The sequence below is a fragment of the Ptychodera flava genome, chromosome 16 (assembly GCF_041260155.1).
Source record: "Ptychodera flava strain L36383 chromosome 16, AS_Pfla_20210202, whole genome shotgun sequence".
Classification (NCBI taxonomy): domain Eukaryota; kingdom Metazoa; phylum Hemichordata; class Enteropneusta; family Ptychoderidae; genus Ptychodera; species Ptychodera flava.
The window spans coordinates 21,985,504-22,004,426 of NC_091943.1; the positions used below are offsets into that span (position 1 = coordinate 21,985,504).

Genomic DNA, 18,923 nt, shown 5'->3' on the forward strand with positions numbered 1-18,923 from the left:
ATGAAAGTCGGCGACAACACACGCAATTCACTGCTAAGCAGCGTCCAGTTCAGCTACCACGGGAGCAGCCATCTTAGATCTTTGTTTACACTTCCGGTCGGGACATGCCGAACTAATCTGAAGTCTTCCTCTGCTGACTCCGCGCATCGACAAAAGTTCAGTGGAACGATCATAAATAATGTTATCATGACAATCTCAGACATCTGACTGAACTCATAAACGGAATAAAGTTCACAGTTAACACACAATTTGCTGCAGAAAGATCAGCTTTCAACTTGTGGTGATATTATCATCTTAGCGTGCAGTGCGTATATTGCAAATATACGGCACGGCTTTCACTTGTGTGAGCAATGTTCATTCCATCGACTAAAGTAGAGGATGGCGTAGGCTTTAAATAAACAGTCCGATCCGCATAAAATTCGATCTCTGCCACTCACCGGTTTCTTTACATATCTGCTGACTTGAGTAAGACTCAAAATAGAGAAATATCTGACTTAAAAAGCACACGCTGACACTCAAACCTTCCAGTGCCAGTGCAGCATGCAATGTAAAACACTCTCTGGAAAGTTCCCGTCTTGGACTCCCTATGTATACAGTGATAACACACAAGAACTCCCAGGCAAAATAGAAAATACACAGGTCCTCCATACATAATCTATGAGAAGCTATGAATAATTTCTTTTAAATACAAAACTAGCTAAATCTGTGTATTTATAGACTCTTGATTATTGATATTAATGTACTTGATAAGACTAGGGTAGTTACCAGTGCATGTGTGGGCAAGCAATTTGATTTTGGAATTTCACCAAATTGTTAATTCACTATCTTGTCAGAGGAAACTATGAATAATTTTTTTCAAAACTAGTTAAATCTGTGTATTTATGTACGCTTGATTATTGATATTAATTTACTTGATTAGACTAGGGTGGTAACAAGTGGATGTTTGTGCAAGAAATTTGATTTTGGAATGTCACCGAAATGTTGATTCACTATCTTGTCTATATGGAAACTATGAATAATTTTTTCCAATATAAAACTAGGTAAATCTGTGTATTTATGTACTCTTGATTATTGATATTAGTGTACTTGATTAGACTAGAGCGATTACAAGTTCATGTGTGTGCAAAAAATTTGATTTTGGCATCAAAAATGTTGATTCTCTAGTATGTGAGGAAACTTTTTCAGCCCGGGGCCACAGGGTGCGAAGGGTTAATGAATCAAATCTGATGAAATTTTCTTTTCATGGGGGGGTGTCACATTTTACAATTGATGAATTGAGGGGGGGGGGTTGTCAAATTTTAGAAATTTGATTTGGAGGGGGGTCGCTTTTTACGTTTCATTTGTCGCACAAATTTCACTGGCCCCCCTCCCCGTAAAGAACGAATGCTCCCTTACGATGCCTGGAGCTCCATCGCATCGCAGCTAGCCGATAATTGTACTACTGTAGTCCTTGTGAGGATTAGATACCCGTTACGTTCGATGTTATTTGGAAATACTTTTAAATTTAATAAGTAAGACTTTTGTAGTGCATTCAAGATATAATTTTTCCTTTCTGAGCGTTTTCAATTGCGCCGTACGGCAACGATATGCGAAGTTGATAGGCTGTGTTGCCTGCAGCGTAGCCTGGCCGTACACAAAACTTCGTTTGAGTAGACGGAGCAGAATCAGTCCCGTCATTTATTTTCAACGAAATTTTCATTATACTCCATAATGAAAGAAACGACTAGTTCAATGATTACAATGGTGAAGCGTTGAATTTTCATTCATATATGTTTTTCTCTCTCAATTCATTCAGCAAATTTGAGATCCGTATCATCGGTCACAACGTGCAGTGCCTTGCATGAAGCTTACAATCGACTGCCTCTGTCGTTAGTCTAGCTGTTCAAGACGTTTGTTTGCACGGCTCATTATAGTCGGAACAATCTATAAACACTTACATATTTATATCTTTCCGGTATTTCACCTAACTTTCGCGCGTTTTTAGCTGAGTCTCCAGTTTCGATGGACCAGACCTTTTCGAAGAGCGTATGGTTTCTACGGACGCCACAGTAAAACTTTCGTAGATGTGGTTGAGCATGCGCGGTGGTGTGATTACTTTCGTTTCGTGTGTCAACAAAGCTGACTTCTGGTCCGGACAAGAAGTCATTTTTCACTCCTTTCACTGTTAATCGTGAGGCGGGCTGGGCATGCAAACCATGCGATTCAGTATTAATTATGGTCTACTTTCACATACTGAGGATGTCATTTTAATAAAAAATATGAAAAAAATTGTTAAAGTTACAAAATACTGGGGCTTTAAACTAGTCCTCCACAGTCAAGGAAACGTTTTGCTGCTGAGTAAAAAGTAGTGCAAAAGAGTAAAAGGCTTCAATCAGCCTTGGTCTTTTACGTATTCTTTGCCTTTCAAATTGGCAAGGCATACAAGAACTCGGGTACTTCCCCAATTTAAACTCATACGCCCTACAAAAACGACATTGACAAATACCTTCTGATCCTTCTGTAATTGCAATGACGAAACACAACGTCATTTATTATACAATTGGAAATTCTGTGACAGCCCATAGAACGAATGATATAATTTCTACAAAGCATCGCTTTGCTTTGAAAATGAATACGAAATTGTTGCTTGGAAATAAAGAAAATATAGAGACATATTGCCGTATACAAATTACAATATGTCTATGAGTAACGATAATTCAGAAGTGCACTTTACCAACAAGCACTGTAAAATTTTCCCGCAAAAAGTTAGTGTGGGGGTTTGAGTAATTGTCCCACAGGGTACTCCCTCCAAATGTCAATATGCTGTGTTGTTTGGTTTTTGTGAAATGCTGGTTGGTAATAAGCTAAAGATATATCGTTAGATGTGGGAGGAAAAGCAGCATATGCAAATTGTTAGTCCCTTTGTGAAGGTAAAAAAAACAACACCAAAAGAGAGGATGGTAAATTCTAAAGTGTGGATTTTGACTTGGTATTTAACTAACGATTCCTTGTTGCAATGGGGAATGTGTATAATTAAATATATGTTTTAATCGACTACTCTCATTTCCTTTTCTGTGTGATGTTCGTTTCTTACGTTAACAAGACGTCGATGACACAAGTGTCAAATATGATTAATATGCAAGAAGCTAACCTTTTAACGACAGATTAGACCAAAAAAAGATGAGTCACGTGATTGCCAATTTTTTTCATATTAGAGAGTAAGGGATCACGGACATCACTCGTTTGTGGACAGGTAACGCCGAAGATGAGAGCTGTTCTTCTAATTGCATCTGTAATCTGTCAGGTACGATTTAAGTTTATCATTCCGCTTGCCATGAAGCCTTGCTTGATTTTCAGACTCTTTTATGTGGCATTGATAGTTTATTTGACTATGGCGAAAATAACAAAAGACCAAATTAATTGTTTTCACGCTAATGATACAGGTCCTTCAAACGTGAAAGTTTGGCGCGAGCCTTCTTTCCCCTATGTCAGTTCCTGAGAGTATTATGCTAATGACATGGAACTAACGGCCCTGTTACACGATTTAGCCAGCGTATATACCGACGTACCAAAATTTCTTTAAAACGCTGGAATACGCTGAACTTTACAATGTATTTTTCAATTTTGGGCGTATACATAGCGTATTCATAACGATTTGGACGTATACATAACGTATTAGTAACCTATAGAAGGTTTCAATAACTTATGCCTAACGGTATAGTCTTACTGATGCCCAACCATAGTCTAACTTATGCATAGCGCGCGGCAAGGAGACGCAAAGTCAAGGCCAGCTTCATGCCAGGCTTAAGCGGATCCGTGTAGAATGTGTACTGCTTGGCTATCCTTTGACCCACTCTGGCTAGCAGCTCGTCGAAGATCGCTGGGGGCATACGCAGGAAGTTGGTGAACTTAATGAAGGATGCATGATCCTCGTTACGGAGCTCCACATAAGCTAGTCAAACATGCCAAACTGCCGTCGCCACCCCATCCATGGTCTCCCCAGTTCCTTCTTCTCCGTTCGCCTTTTCTTCTCCTGGCTCTATTGGCACGCAACTGGTACAGTGTCAAATCGAAGAGGTCATGCTGATATTGGAGGACAGCTAGTAGGTATTCTCCTTTCAGCCTTGCCGTATGCTCAATCTCTCGGATGACATTGACATCTGCTAACCATTGAGTCTTGAGGAGTACTGACGGGTCCCTCCTGTGAATCCCAATTTTTTATACCAATTCACCTAAACACTGCCGATACGCCATTGTACGGCAGCTGTAAGCTAGAAACACGTTCATAAGTTCTGTGGTCGTCCGGAACACGTCAAATACGTCTATATGCGTCAATAAGCGCTGGAAGTAAGTTCGACATAGGTTCCAAGCACGTTACTAATAGGTTAAAATACGTTTGGGATATGCTAGACAATTATTTCGACGAAGTTCGACTTATGAGTAACATGTGTGAACGTGTGTCAACGAGCGTACAACTTATGGCTGTGTGCGGGACGTGTGAGCCATACGCTGGCATACGTCGAAATGTTTTGGGCATGCACAACATTTTTAGATCCGACTACCTCGCCGTTCTACGACCTATGGAAGCGTTCTTCAGCGTGCTCTTAACTTATACAAAACTTACCCATCACGTATTCGACGTACGCCAGCGTATTCGCAAATGTTTTTGTACTTCGGCATATGCTGACTAAATCGTCAAGGTGTGACAGGGCCTTAAGATATGTTTTTAAGGTTATCGAATTCTACGTCTAAGTGGAGATTGAAAATAAACAGTTTAATTTTGCTTAATCTTCATTCATGGACTTTATACGAAAGTGTAACAAACTTAAATCTGAAGGTTTATGCATTCAGATTTTTGTACACACCAATCGACGTTTACTCGCAACGCAAACATTCGTGCAGGTGCATCGGGAATGTGGTTAATTTAGTTCATGCCTGATGTTTTGCGTCGACTTGCTCTCTCTCTCTCTCTCTCTCTCTCTCTCTCTCTCTCTCTCTCTCTCTCACACACACACACACACACTCACACACAAACGTTCACACAGCTCACGCGCACTCGCTCTCGGTGTGTCTAGCAATGTTTCAATCTTTGTGCTTATTCGTTTTCATTTACTTTAATGTTTGACCCATCCTTTATGGTTTTATCGTCTTTCTTTCTGTCTGTCTTTCCTGCCTGTCTGTCATCCTGTCTTCACCTACAATGGACGTGCCTGCCTTCTCGCCTACTGGTCTGTCTTGCATTTTACGTGGTCTTGTTTCTGGACACCCCGATGAGAGAGACTATTTCTGCTTGTGTTTACCTCAGGTCATTGCCTACAGTGACGCACTGCATCGTCGTGCGACTGATGGTAAGTACCTCATGTTATATACGATCGAATAAGATGTCATACTATAATGCTGATAAAAGTGACAGAATCAAAAGAGAGATTTCAGGTGAAGTTACACCTACAACATAAGTACCAGTGACGACTTTCCATGCAACTGGCCATGTCTCTCTGTCAAAATTGCAGCTGAATAACTATGTTGCTATTACATTTGTACGCAATAATTGCAAGAAAGCGAAACTCAGACAGTGTTCTAGTCAAGGTGATTAGGGATGCTCTGCGCATGGGCATATCCAAGAGAGCTTGGACTCACAACTATTTCGTTTTCTGTATATAAATGTTAAGTAATGAATACTCGAATCAGATGATCAAGTGTGTTTTCAATTGTAACATGGAATATTGAGATGAAATGATTGACTTCCAATTGTGACCCGAACAATGAAGAACATAAATACCTGAAAAAAATGGATGTTTTCCTTTATAACTACAATTTTTATTTTTTATTGAAAACTTGTGAATTATTCCGCCATTACATTGCCTTGTGTTATGCCCTTGGCCAAACTTAATATTATTATTATTATTGTTTATTTCGGATAAAAAATAATCCATAGCAGATAAGAAAAAACACTACAAGTTAAAATAGTCTTTGACACCAAAAATTCCATAACAAACTGTTTGAAAAAATTGACATGGACAGTACAGAGGACACAATCACATTACTAGAGAGATGCAATCTGCTCAGAAAACTGTACGACTTGTTCCTAAGTGTTTCTTCAAAGGTTAAAACATGGAGATTAACAAGTAATAGAGTATTACTTTGAACATGACTATATTGAAAATCCGTTAGTTTACGAAATATCTGAGAATATGCTCTCCTAGCGTTATTAACATTTTCATAAAAAAATTACACCACAAGTAAGAACTGTACGGAATATCACAAAAAACAGAAAATAAATGACACTTAACCGTCAAAGAAGCAAATTTAAAATCGCGAATGATAGCGTTACCTCTAGCGTATAAAAAACGAGTCTGTGCCTGAATATCTTCATTGTCTTTAAGGTCACAAGATATTAAATGACCAAGGTATTTGTAAACATTAACATAAGTCAGTAGTCTACCATTTAGATAAATTGGAACTGGTTTGAGTTTCCGAACACCAGGTTGAATTAACATACACACTGTCTTTTTCTCATTAAAAAATATCGAGTTTTTTTACTGCCATAATGGCCACAACAATTGACTAACATTGCTGACCGTAAGCTCCGGTAGAAAAAATAACTATATCGTCAGCATAAATTAAATGGTTAACCCTGTAATCGCCAAGAAGACATCCGAACGACAGCATTGAGAGATTCCTACTGAGATCATCTAGGTAAACTGTGAAAAATATCGGTGATGAAATTCCGCCCTGCTTAACTCCGTTTCTAGACTGGAATGGTGCAGATAAAGTACCATTCCATTTAACAACAAAATCTTGAAATGTGTATAAATAAAACAGAATTTTAATTCAGTAAGGCTTAACTCCCCTTGACATCAATTTCTGAAAAAGAACGTCGTGACGAACATAATCAAACGCTTTTGAAGCGTCCATAAAAGTAACAAAAACAGGCGTTTTATGATGTTTATAATAAGTCACACTGCATAAAAACGCTATAATACTTAATGTATTAACATGGATTATTGCCTGTATTTTAGCTGAAGAGTGCATATACAGATGAATACAGTCAAGAATCCATTTTTTGTATTCAGCAAGCCTGTATTCATGTGGATTCATGTGAATTCACGTGTATTATACTATAATACAGGCAACTCATTCATGTGAATTTATCTGAATTATTGGGTTTTCATGCAGTGTCAAAATCTCCTTCAATACAAAAATAGCCATATCAGTACCATGTTCTGGTTTAAATCCAAACTGATGGTTCGTAGTAGAAAGGCAATCCATGGAGCGATTTAACCAAACCCTCTCCAACAATTTAGAAGCCGTTGTTGCAACAGCAACGGGGCGATAATTAGACTTGTCAGAAATATCGCCACCTGGGTTTTTGGGTATAGGAACTAAAACAGTCGTCATAATTTGCCTTGGGACAAACCATGAATAAGAATGGCCGTGAAACAAAGAGACAAAAGAACACACACCCGAGACGGTGCATATTTTAGATGTTCAGGGGTGATCTCATCGATACCAGATGATGCACCTGTTTTCAGATTTGTAATGAAATCACTAATTTCATCATGGTGCACAAGCATATCCTGACAAAACGGAATATTAGGTAGAACAGGTGTAAAGTCTACACCAGTTTTTGTCAAAATATCCACATAATGATTTCTCCACATATTCACAACTTCTGCATCACCTGTACAACCATCTACCGATAAAGGAGTTGGTGTTTTAACTTTACGGTTAGCAACCTCTTTCCAGTACACTTTTTGATCATTATTTACGCTCTCTGCCAAAGCCTGTGCACGAAGTTTTTTCTCGGCTTTCTTGCATTGAGCAAGTTGCCATTTGAACTGCCCCCTCGACTTGCGCATTAGCTAAAACAAAGGCCCAGATTTAGGAGACCCATGATTTTTCCAGAACAGAAAGTCACTTCGGGCTTTATCGTGACTATCTTTAACTAATGTATTCCAACCTGGGACAGAATGATTATTGGAACACACAGTTTTCGGGATAGACCTTTCTGCTGCAGATTTTAAAGCAGAGACAATGTCATTATAGAACATATCAATATCATCGAAATGGACACAACAGTTAGGGTCTGTGCAAACTAATGCTTCAACGGGAATTTTCACATTTGAGAGAAGTTTATCACACAACGAATTATAACGTGAGAGATGGGTGGGAGTTGACTTGTTCCAACAGGGCCTACAAGCATTTTTCTTGGGCTTTGAACTTATTAATATTGAAATTACGATGAAAGTACTTGCAAATGAAATGAAGGTAGGCACATTTGTTTAATTTGATTTCCTAGCCTATAAGAGATTTGAAAATGCAGATAAGACACCGATATGGTAGCTGACATATGATTGATTCCATATCTCTATCTCTAGATCCATGATCATACGGTCCTTGCTTGTCATTCTGTGGATAATACCAGTCGAATGCGCATGAATTTCAAGTCTTGATATTTTGCTTCGTTTCAGTAGCAATCTTACTGAATGAAAGGTAGCGATGCTGTGTCGATTCAGCGTCGACCCTCATCCCAAACACCTGCTGAGCTCATTCTGTCACGACAAATAAGAGCAGTAAGCAGATAGTGTTTAAGCTTTCTATACATGAAAAGTCTTCAAAATCAAATGCCATAAACTTATATGGATGTCTCCTTGCAAATTTCGAGTAGCTATATCCTGCATGGCTATTTGAATGAATCATTTTATATATTTTACTCGTCTACGCTTGCAGGTATTTACCATTCTTACGGTTACTATAGAAGTCCGTTGTTTGACATTTTAGGATGTGACTAATAAGGGAGCTTCTACTGTTGTGAATGAATAGTTGAAGGTTCTCGCTTTTCGCCTTCTAGCAGACGTTATCAACAATGGCACAAGATGTTAATGTCAGATTGGGTCTACTTAATCACGCCTAATATGTACATGTAGAAGGGTAAACATGTCGACTTTGCACTAATTGCATTCAACTAACGTCTGAATATATACATATGACGTACGTTTACGATTGCAGAGTAAGAATGGAAAAGTCTGAAAATATTTAGCTTCTTGGCAAGACAAAAAAGGGGGTGTCCCCGTCTTATAAACCAAGAGTCACTACAAATGTTATGTATTCTGGAGATCTTTCTTGGACTATTCCCCGATGGGATACCTTGACTACATTGGCAAAGGCTAAAGCTTAGCCATGATCTATCACTTGTTATCGAAAGTAATTGTAGTCGTCTGCGAAATTATTACATAATTTTGGATAAGTATTCTGCAGACCACACGGACTTCCATCCACTATCTGTTAGTGTAAACACAGCTCTATGGTGGAAATTGCTGAAAATTGCAAGTCATTAGGGATACTGGTGGGAGCAGTAATAACATTTATCCAAATTTTACGATGATTTGCTTTCCTGCAGTTATGAAGACACCATCAACATACTGTTATTGTTAGAAAAAAAACTAGAGATTTGTGCCTCATAGTTGAAATAGAGCGAGGCCAACATTACAAGTTCGATGTATATAAGTTCGGTTAGTTCGAAATATTTTGTGTTTTTTTCTAAATGTTTTGAATAGATATTACCGATTTAGAACTTTTTTCTGGGTTTTACTGATATATTATGTTTCACCAAGTAAAATTATTTATTTTCGAGCTGCTGATTACCTTCACGATTGCTTCAGTCGCAATCACAACAGTACGCTACATGTTTGTGAAATGATAATTTTGAAGGTGCTGTATTGATCGGCGTAAGTTCTGCAAACAAGCTTATGACAAGAGATTCTGGATATGGCGGAGATTGGGCAAAGGTTCAGGGAAGCTGCTGTGTGACGAGCATTGCCGTTATGCAAGACGGATCTCTAATTGGGATCGGTGATGATAATCAACTTTATTCAAAGCAATCTGTTGATTCTGGAAGCTGGACAGGCCCTGTCGAAAAGAGCTGTTGCGTCCAGGATGTTGCTGTGATGCCAGATGGCACTATCCTTGGAGTTACAACTAAGGGAAAATTGAAAACAAGGCATGACCTCACTGGTAAGTGGAAGAAAGTAAAGAAGAGTAAAGGAGTGGTTCGTGTGGAAGTCTATCCAGATGGAAGAATCTTGGGCGTTTCAGCCTCTGGTTCACTGAAAATAAGAGATGGAGTTGATGGAAAATGGAAGCGCATCGCCAGTAAAAAGTTCAAGGCAGCAGATGTGTCGGTACAACCCGATGGAACCATCCTTGGTATATCAAAAGATAGCTGTGGCGTATATGTGTATGATGACTCAACTGCTACTTGGAGTACAGAATTGCCAGACAGCCAGTGTGTGATAGACATAGTATCCCCAGGAAACCTAGGTATTTGCAAAACAATCTTATGCTTCATGAGTTTGCTTGTTTACGTTTTGATCCCTTCAAGGTATAGGGTATATAACGTATCTCTTTATCAGCCCGTTTTAAAATTATTCAAAAATTTTATCAGTAGAATATATCGTGTAGAATCTCTTATAAATCATTTTTTCAGCAAAACTATTTAAATTCAAATATGCAACCAATGAAAAGACTATCTTAGGGGATACAGTACTTCAAAAATGTCTATATTTACAGGAAAAGGTTTTTGGATTTCACGACAAGACAGCAAGAATAGCATGGTTTTTTGAGTCATAATAGTCTCAATCTAGGCAAATTATGTAGATTAAGAAAGCATTCCACAGCAATCGTTAGTGACTCGGGGACCAATATAGTATAAATGAGGTAATGAGCAAATGCTCTAAAAAGGTACTTTAGCTCGTATCTAACGCTATATTTTAGATACCTTTCGTTAATACCTGGACAAGTGCAAGGTGTCGAACAATATTTTCGACTATCAATTTACAAAAGCCTGTCAAGGAAATATTTCCGTCAACTCGTTTAATGACATCAAGGAAACAAATAAAATTATTTTGATAGTGTGAACTATTACATGTTCTGCTATATTATCAGCTCGCTTTAATGCACTAAATCATTCAAATGTACTCTGTTTCGCAGCCAACTTGTACAAACCAAAGACAACAGCTGCATCACAGACAGACGCATCGTTGCCTCCAGAGACAAAAGGGTCCGGTAAAGTCATATTACACTCTGATATTATTTTACTACGAAAGGAACAATCTTGCTGGTATACAAAACATAGATTACTGAGGTTACTGTACACCTTTCTGTTCATCTATCACCTATTTTCACTATGTTTTCGATTAGACTGGATGAAATATTAATATCTGTATTACTAATCACTGTGCCTAAATATGCCTACATAAAATGCCCATTTCTCAGGGAAAGGCGACTTTCGCTGTTCTACGGTTTCTACACGGAAATTTAATCGTTGATGCTAGTTGCCATTTATCACAGAAGTAAACTTAAGCAACGTTTTGAGAAGTCGAGAAAAATTCGGAAATGCAATATTTGCAAACTGAAAGATATATGAGAGTACAATCTGCTACCTAAACGTTACTAATTGCCAGATGTTATCCTACCAAACGAAATACACACGAAATTGGATGGCTTTAAACGAGGTACATACATGTCTGGCGACTATGCTTTTAAACTTTCATTATGCGGCGGAAGCAACGATATAATGCAAAGATGTAGCCAATTTAGGTGTATGACTAACCATAAATAGCTTAATGAAGTATGGTCCGCATCGACTGACATGAGCAACAACTTTCTACTTGTTTTCTCTCTTTGCATTTTCAGGATTGATATATGCAATTGGAACTGACAATCAAATATATAAACGGAATGATATCGAAGGCACATGGGAAGGACCGATCCAAAATACCTGCTGTGTTACCGCAATGACAACTCTCGTCGATGGTACTATTGTTGGTGTGGGCACTGATACATACCTGTGGACAAAAGCAACTGAAGAAGCTCCCTGGGTTGGGCCCATTGCCAACAGCTGCTGCGTTACAGACGTCACTGCAATGTCCGATGGCACACTGGTAGGTATAGGAATGGGCTCCCATATCTGGACTCGTTCTGGAGTCCACGGAACATGGAGTCTTGTCGCCAATAGCTGTTGTGTCAAATCTATATCACCACTCCCTTCTGGTGGTATATTGGGCGTTGGGATGGGTGGTAAACTGTGGACACGACCTGACATTAATGGAGTATGGACTTTAGTGGATCTCAATGGTGTTGTCAGTGATGTGTCAGTCAGCAGCGATGGTACAGTCATTGGTATTGGTACAGGATGTGGAATGTGGTACCGGCCAACGTATAATTCCGGTGTTTGGTTAGGCCCGGTTGCTAATAGTCGATGTGTCAAATCTTTATCCTACAAAAAGTCAGGTTGGTCTCTTTACACTTCTACAGTTTTAAAGGAATTCTATACCTTTGTGTTCATGGTTTATCCTATTTATTTACTTCAGAAAACGGCGGATAGCAGGATTCATCTCAATGCAAACAAAATATTAATATGCTAAATACAAAATTTATTCAGAAATTCCAAGTGCTAGAAATCTCAAAGCAATAAAGATGTCTCTTTGAATGGTTGCCCGTTTTAGTAATCGGGCACAATAATTTGCTTTCGCAGCCTCTAACAATTGCACTCTGTTTTTTTCGAATGTCTCTACGTGAAAAACTTGCGTAAACAGCGCCAGTAGTCCCACCAGCACCGTCGGTAGGTAGGTATTTCTCAGATTACAGTTTAATCAGGAAATCTCAAAAGATTTGCAATCCGACAATTTCCTTCCAATATTTGAGATTTAATCATTCCAAAGACTTGATACGAATAATTAGCAACTTTCCGCCATGATTGCAATTATGCACTTAGAAACGAACTGAGATATTGACTGACAACAAATATATATCAAAAAATATTTAAGAAGCCGGTAATGAAGATATTCAGAAACAGGTCACAGAAAAATAATAACACTGTATTTTTCTTGTGAATCTGGAACTTAGAAGAGTTTTATTGGTGATTATTTTCAACCATTTCCTGTTGCATAGTGTTTGACATCAGTAAATTTAAAAGTTATGCCAATGTTAAAGTACCCTTGACCGTGAAATAAATCGATGACATGGTTAATGTGATAATACTACACTTTTGAAGGGGAGATATTAGAGTCTAAAGAAATGATATGGCCCTTAATTACACTGGTCAAGAAAACACACTCACCCGTTTTGAAGCTATTATAAACTTAATCTTCTTCCGCAGAATCACAAAAGTTTATAGTAAATATGTCTACAGTCAACTATCTCACTGACAATGTCACTAATTCACGTGAGGCAAATGGCATTAGATGCAGTTTATTGGAAAGAAGGGATACATTTGTCTAAGCAGATGTGAGAGAATAGAGAAATCATCATTGAATTTCCTTCCTTTCCTATCATTTCAGGATCAATATATGGTGTTGGACCTGACAATCAAATATGGAAACGAAATGACATCGAAGGCACATGGGAAGGACCGATCCCAAATACGTGTTGTGTTACCGCAATGACAACTCTCGTCGATGGTACAATCGTTGGTGTCGGCACTGATACATACCTGTGGACAAAAGCAACTGAAGAAGCTCCCTGGGTTGGGCCCATTGCCAACAGCTGCTGCGTTACAGACGTCACTGCAATGTCCGATGGCACACTGGTTGGTATAGGAATGGGCTCCCATATCTGGACTCGTCCTGGAATCCACGGAACATGGAGTCTTGTCGCCAATAGCTGTTGTGTCATATCTATATCACCACTCCCTTCTGGTGGTATACTGGGCATTGGGATGGGTGGTAAACTGTGGACCCGACCTGACATTAATGGAGTCTGGACCTTAGTGGATCTCAATGGTGTTGTCACCGATGTGTCAGTCAGCAGCGATGGTACAGTCATTGGTATTGGTACAGGATGTGGAATGTGGTACCGGTCAACGTATAATTCCGGTGTTTGGTTAGGCCCGGTTGCTAATAGTCAATGTGTCAAATCTCTATCCTTCATTAAGTAAAGAGAACAAATAAATGTCTGTTCGTGATATCATACTTCTACTTCACTTGAAGATAGCATTTGTAATGAATTGTAATTCACGAGACACTGAGTATTGTATTTTCACGTACTCGTTTTTCTCTGGATCTGTTGCAGAAAAGTTTAATTTGCTATGATAAAATTTAACTAAATAAATTGTCACTGGTATATTTATACTTGGAATGAATTATTGATGAAAGAAACAACTATATTAGTCATATAAGAGTTAGGTTCCTTTGAGTTGGCTGTACCTGTAATTATTGTTGTCAAACTTTTTTCCTTCCAGAAAAAATTGTACCAACCAACATTCGCATATCTGTCAGATCAATATCAGATAATCTGTAGCAGGTTTCATCAACTTTAGCACACTACTTTAAGGGTTTAATAACTAATCCTAAAACTTTATTGAATATGCAAATTAGGTGATTATTTACGTGACACTGCTCATTGCTTCATTGAACAATTAGATATCTACAAGATTAATGTTTGTAGCACGTTTCATCATATACAATACTGTAATTTCAGAGTTATATCACTAATTACAAAGTTCATTAAATATGCAAATGAACGCTCAATTACTTCACACTACTAAATGCTTCACAACATAGTCAGAAATCTTCAGATCAGTATCTGCAGCAGATTTCATCATATTTGGTGCAGTTATTTCGTTATTCTATAACTAATTACAAAACTTCATTAACTATGCAAATGAGCTGTTTATTAACTTGACACTGTTCAATTCTTCTCAGTACAATTAGATATCTATCAGATCAATAGTTGTAGCAGGTGTCATCAAATTTGGTGAAGGAATTTCAGAGATACCTCTAATTACAAAAGCTCATTAAATATGCAAGTTAGCAGAAAATTGACATGACATTCATATTATCATCATAATGTTCTGAGATTGTAATCAGTGAAAAGTTTCATTAAATTTTGTGCATCATTGATATCATCATGATAATGTCGACACTGTCATTACTATCTCCATAGTACTTAGGATAATTGGATGATGAAGTGATGTCAATTTAATCACAAATATAATCTCATCTGCTTTTCTTTTTATATTACACACTTGTTTTTATGATTGATTCGTAATATTGCAACATTCAGCTATAGGGCACCTAACACTTTTGAGAAATTTGAAAAATATCAAAATCCAATTATCCCAAATTAGTTCCATTCGTCTTATAGGAAACATTATATGAAAAAACCAGATGTGAACTGAATCTGCATAAGTGTTTTACAACAAGTTCATAAATAGTAGTACGCTTCACAGAACAATCAGATATCTGTTATATCATTATATATAGCAGGTTTCATCAACTGCCGCACAGTACTCCCAGAGTTAAACCACTAATTACAAAACTTTATTTCATACTCAAATGAGGTGTTTATTAACTTGACACTGCTCACTGCTTCATGGGACAATTAGATATCTATCAGATCAACATATATAGCACGTTTCATCAAATTTAATGCAGTAATTATGGAGTAATATAACTAATAAAAAAGTTGATTAAATATGCAAATGAACCCCTTTTAACTTCACACTACTAAATGCTTTACATCACGGTTAGATATCTGTCGGATCAGTAGCTGCAGCAGATTTCATCAAATTGGGTGCATTTATTTCAGAGTTATATTACTAATTACAAAACTTCATAAAATATGCAAATGAGCTATTTATTAACTCGACACTGCCCCATGCTTCTCAGTACAATTACATACATATCAGATCAATATCTGTAGCAGTTTTCATCGAATTGGGTGCAGGAAGTGGAAGTGTTATATACCTAATTAAAAAATTCATCAAATATGCAAATGAACTCTTGATTAACTTCACACTACTAAATGCGTTACACCACAGTTAGATATCTGCCGGATCAGTATCTGCAGCATATTTAGTCAAATTTGGTGCATTTATTTCGGAGTTATATGACTAATTACAAAAGTTCGTAAAATATGCAAATGAGCTATCTATTTACTTGGCACCGCCCAATGCTTCTACGTACAATTAGCTGTATATCAGATCAATATTTGTTGCATGCATCATCAAATTTGGTGCAGCAATTTCGGAGTTATGCCACTAATTACAAAAGTTCATTAAATATGCAAATGCGCAGATAATTGACATGACACTCACAGTATCATTATAATGTTCTGAAATTGTCATCTGTGAAAAGTTTCATGAAATTTTGTGCAGTATTTCTTGATATATGTCGACACTGTCATTACTGTCTCCATAGGGAAACCATTATATGAAACAAATTGACACGTCATAACTTCATTAATATACGAGCCACACTAACCAAAATCTAATCAGTTCTTGCAAGTAGCATGACTTGAATCTGTACAGGCGTTTTTGAGTTATCGTGTAAACAGACAAACAGAAAGACACATAGACATACACACTCACACACACACGGACAGACAGACAGACATCGCTATGACATTAGCTCACGTGTGTGGACACGTAAGCTAGAAATGATATTTCATAACTAACATGCAAACACACTAACCAAAATATAATCAGTTCTTGCCATTCACATATGGCACATCTGACTTTAATTCGTTCAGGCGTTCGTGAGTTTTCGTCTAAACAGACTGACAGACAGACAGACAGACAGACAGACAGACAGACAGACAGACAAAGACAGACAGACAGACAGACAGACACAAACACATACACACACGGACAGACAGACAGAAATCGCTACGACATCAGCGAACGTGTGTTAACATGTGAGCTAAAAACAAATGGGTCAAGAGTTCAAAACGAAAGGCGTTTTTTGGCATAGTAAAAATAGAGTTTAGTCTACATCCCCATTCAAAGATCTCCCGACAGAAAACACACAATACACAATGCTAATCACTTTGTTCAGGAGGAGTGGCTCTTGTGCTTTATTTTGGACTACGGCACTTGAAAATGATTAATAATAAAGTGTGCCGTTCAGGACTGTTACGGCAATCTGAACAGAAAATTTACCCCGCGCTAAAAACCAGCGGTAAAATCCCTTTGTCCTAAATTGTTTTCAAAGGGAAAAAAGTTATCTGGAAAAGCGACTAGGTAACTTAAAATTGAAGTACAAAACTTGCAAAGAGGACAAATAAAGTTGGGTGGTGGGGGACTCGGTGTCATAGTACCCCGGCCAGTTGAAGCGTGAGCCTGGACTGTTGCTACCTTATGTGGCACCCTCACTTCATCCAAGACTTCCACAGTCACGGCCAATCAAACAGCCTATAGATGTTTCCTTCGAAACTTCCAACCAATCACCGATCAAGGCAATCCCGCCATATGACAACAGCATTGCCGCTGGTGTCATTTCCTTTGCTACAGTTTACATACTTTCCATCTATCCCGTTAGATTCAACCCAGCCCAAATAGCTACATGTATCTCTGCCGACAAAACGCTATATAATATTAGTTTAGTCTACATACCAATTCAATGTATCTCCCGACAGAAAATGCACAATACACATAGCTAATCACCTTGTTCATGAGGAGTGGCTCACGTGCTTTATTCTGGACTCCCCAAATTATACATCACGTTGTGAACGGGTACAAACATGATCTTTGAGTTACTGCTAATCTATCATCTAGCTTGTCGTCCTCGTAATGGTCCTTTTAACTTTCTGATCACCATCTGCCATGTCTTTTAAGACAACGGTCGTTCAGCCCTGAGGCAACTGCCATCGTGGCTCCCCTACCCAGAATCATGAACAGTGGATCTGGATGGGTTTAATACAAATTTTCCTATTCTTGCCCTCATAATCTCATCAGCTCTAGTATAGCTCAATGGCTTAATCGCCTTTACGAATTTTACAATGCCTACCGATCTAATAACGGTTGTAAAAAGGAAATCTGGAGAATGTAAATCGATGTCTGCCAATGAACCACTTTTTTACTAGATTTGTGACTTGGCATGAGATGGTGCCTGTACAAGCAATGACATCTTTATCTCCTTGTTTGTACTGGCCAGTTTTGCTTGCTGCAATCGTGGGTTCTAGATGGGATTCTGATACAAAAACAGGGGAACATTTAAAATTCGACAACTCGTTAAATCTCAGAAAACCTGAAAACATCAAAAGACAGATAGCGATATCTTGTCTTGTCATTAAATCTGTTTTTCAAACACAGTTGTAGTAAAACTTCAACAGGGACTACCTCCCTATGAACTGTTGGCTTGACTAAAACAATCTTTGCTGACTCTATCATAGCTACAACTGGATTATCAGTGGGGTTATTTAGACAGAAAGGGGTGAAACTATGCAGAACCATTCAGAATAACAACAGACGATTTGTTGGAATCCATCAAATGCATGAAGAAAAGAGTCAAATCTAATGGACTCGCTGGGAACAATTTCATTTTATATGTATAAGCAAAATTTGTCCTTATGTAAGACACACAGTTCAAAATTGTCCAAGTGTCTTTGAAAATAGAATAACGTCTGGTACGACATCTGTGCATTTCTTTAAATCCGGGTGAATGCTTTGAGTAGCTTCTCTGTCAAAAAGGTGTGACCACAAATTCAATTCTGTCGGAGAGAAAAGAAAATAACAGTAAAAATTGAATACTGGAATTCTGCAAAAATATCAAATTAAAATTCAAACTTACTGCAGAGGTGACTAGAAATGGGGCACCTAATTAGAAAATTACCAAGCTGTATTGCAAGGCATATTGCTATTATCCTTTGTAATTAGGGAGTGACTTTGTTAACTTGTCAGCGATATCGTTTTTCATTTCAGTCAGCTGCAGACTCTTGGTGCAAGTAGGGGTATGTTGGCATAACGCTTATCTGGGTTGAGTAATTCAGCATAGGGTAGGCTGCTTGTGTTGCTTCATGGGATCCAATACGAATACATTTATGATATTCGTGTTAATATTATACACTACTAAATAAGGATATTTTTCAATTTACTCTTGCGGTCTCATATACTGCTCTCCATTTTTGTTCATGTCGATTTCATGTGTCGTAAATGAATGGTTTCT

The 18,923-nt window shown here is 38.0% G+C and overlaps 1 protein-coding gene across 1 annotated transcript; it reads left to right on the plus strand.

Annotated features, from left to right (window-relative positions):
• The first annotated feature begins 3,200 nt into the window (after positions 1–3,200).
• Positions 3,201–14,889, plus strand: LOC139114943 (uncharacterized). The gene is made up of 7 exons (XM_070676861.1): positions 3,201–3,283; positions 5,285–5,327; positions 9,691–10,299; positions 10,969–11,043; positions 11,674–12,270; positions 12,576–12,605; positions 13,320–14,889. The coding sequence occupies exons 1-7, from the start codon at positions 3,245–3,247 to the stop codon at positions 13,913–13,915; spliced, it is 1,989 nt and encodes a 662-aa protein (XP_070532962.1). The 5' UTR covers positions 3,201–3,244; the 3' UTR covers positions 13,916–14,889.
• The last annotated feature ends 4,034 nt before the right edge of the window (positions 14,890–18,923 follow it).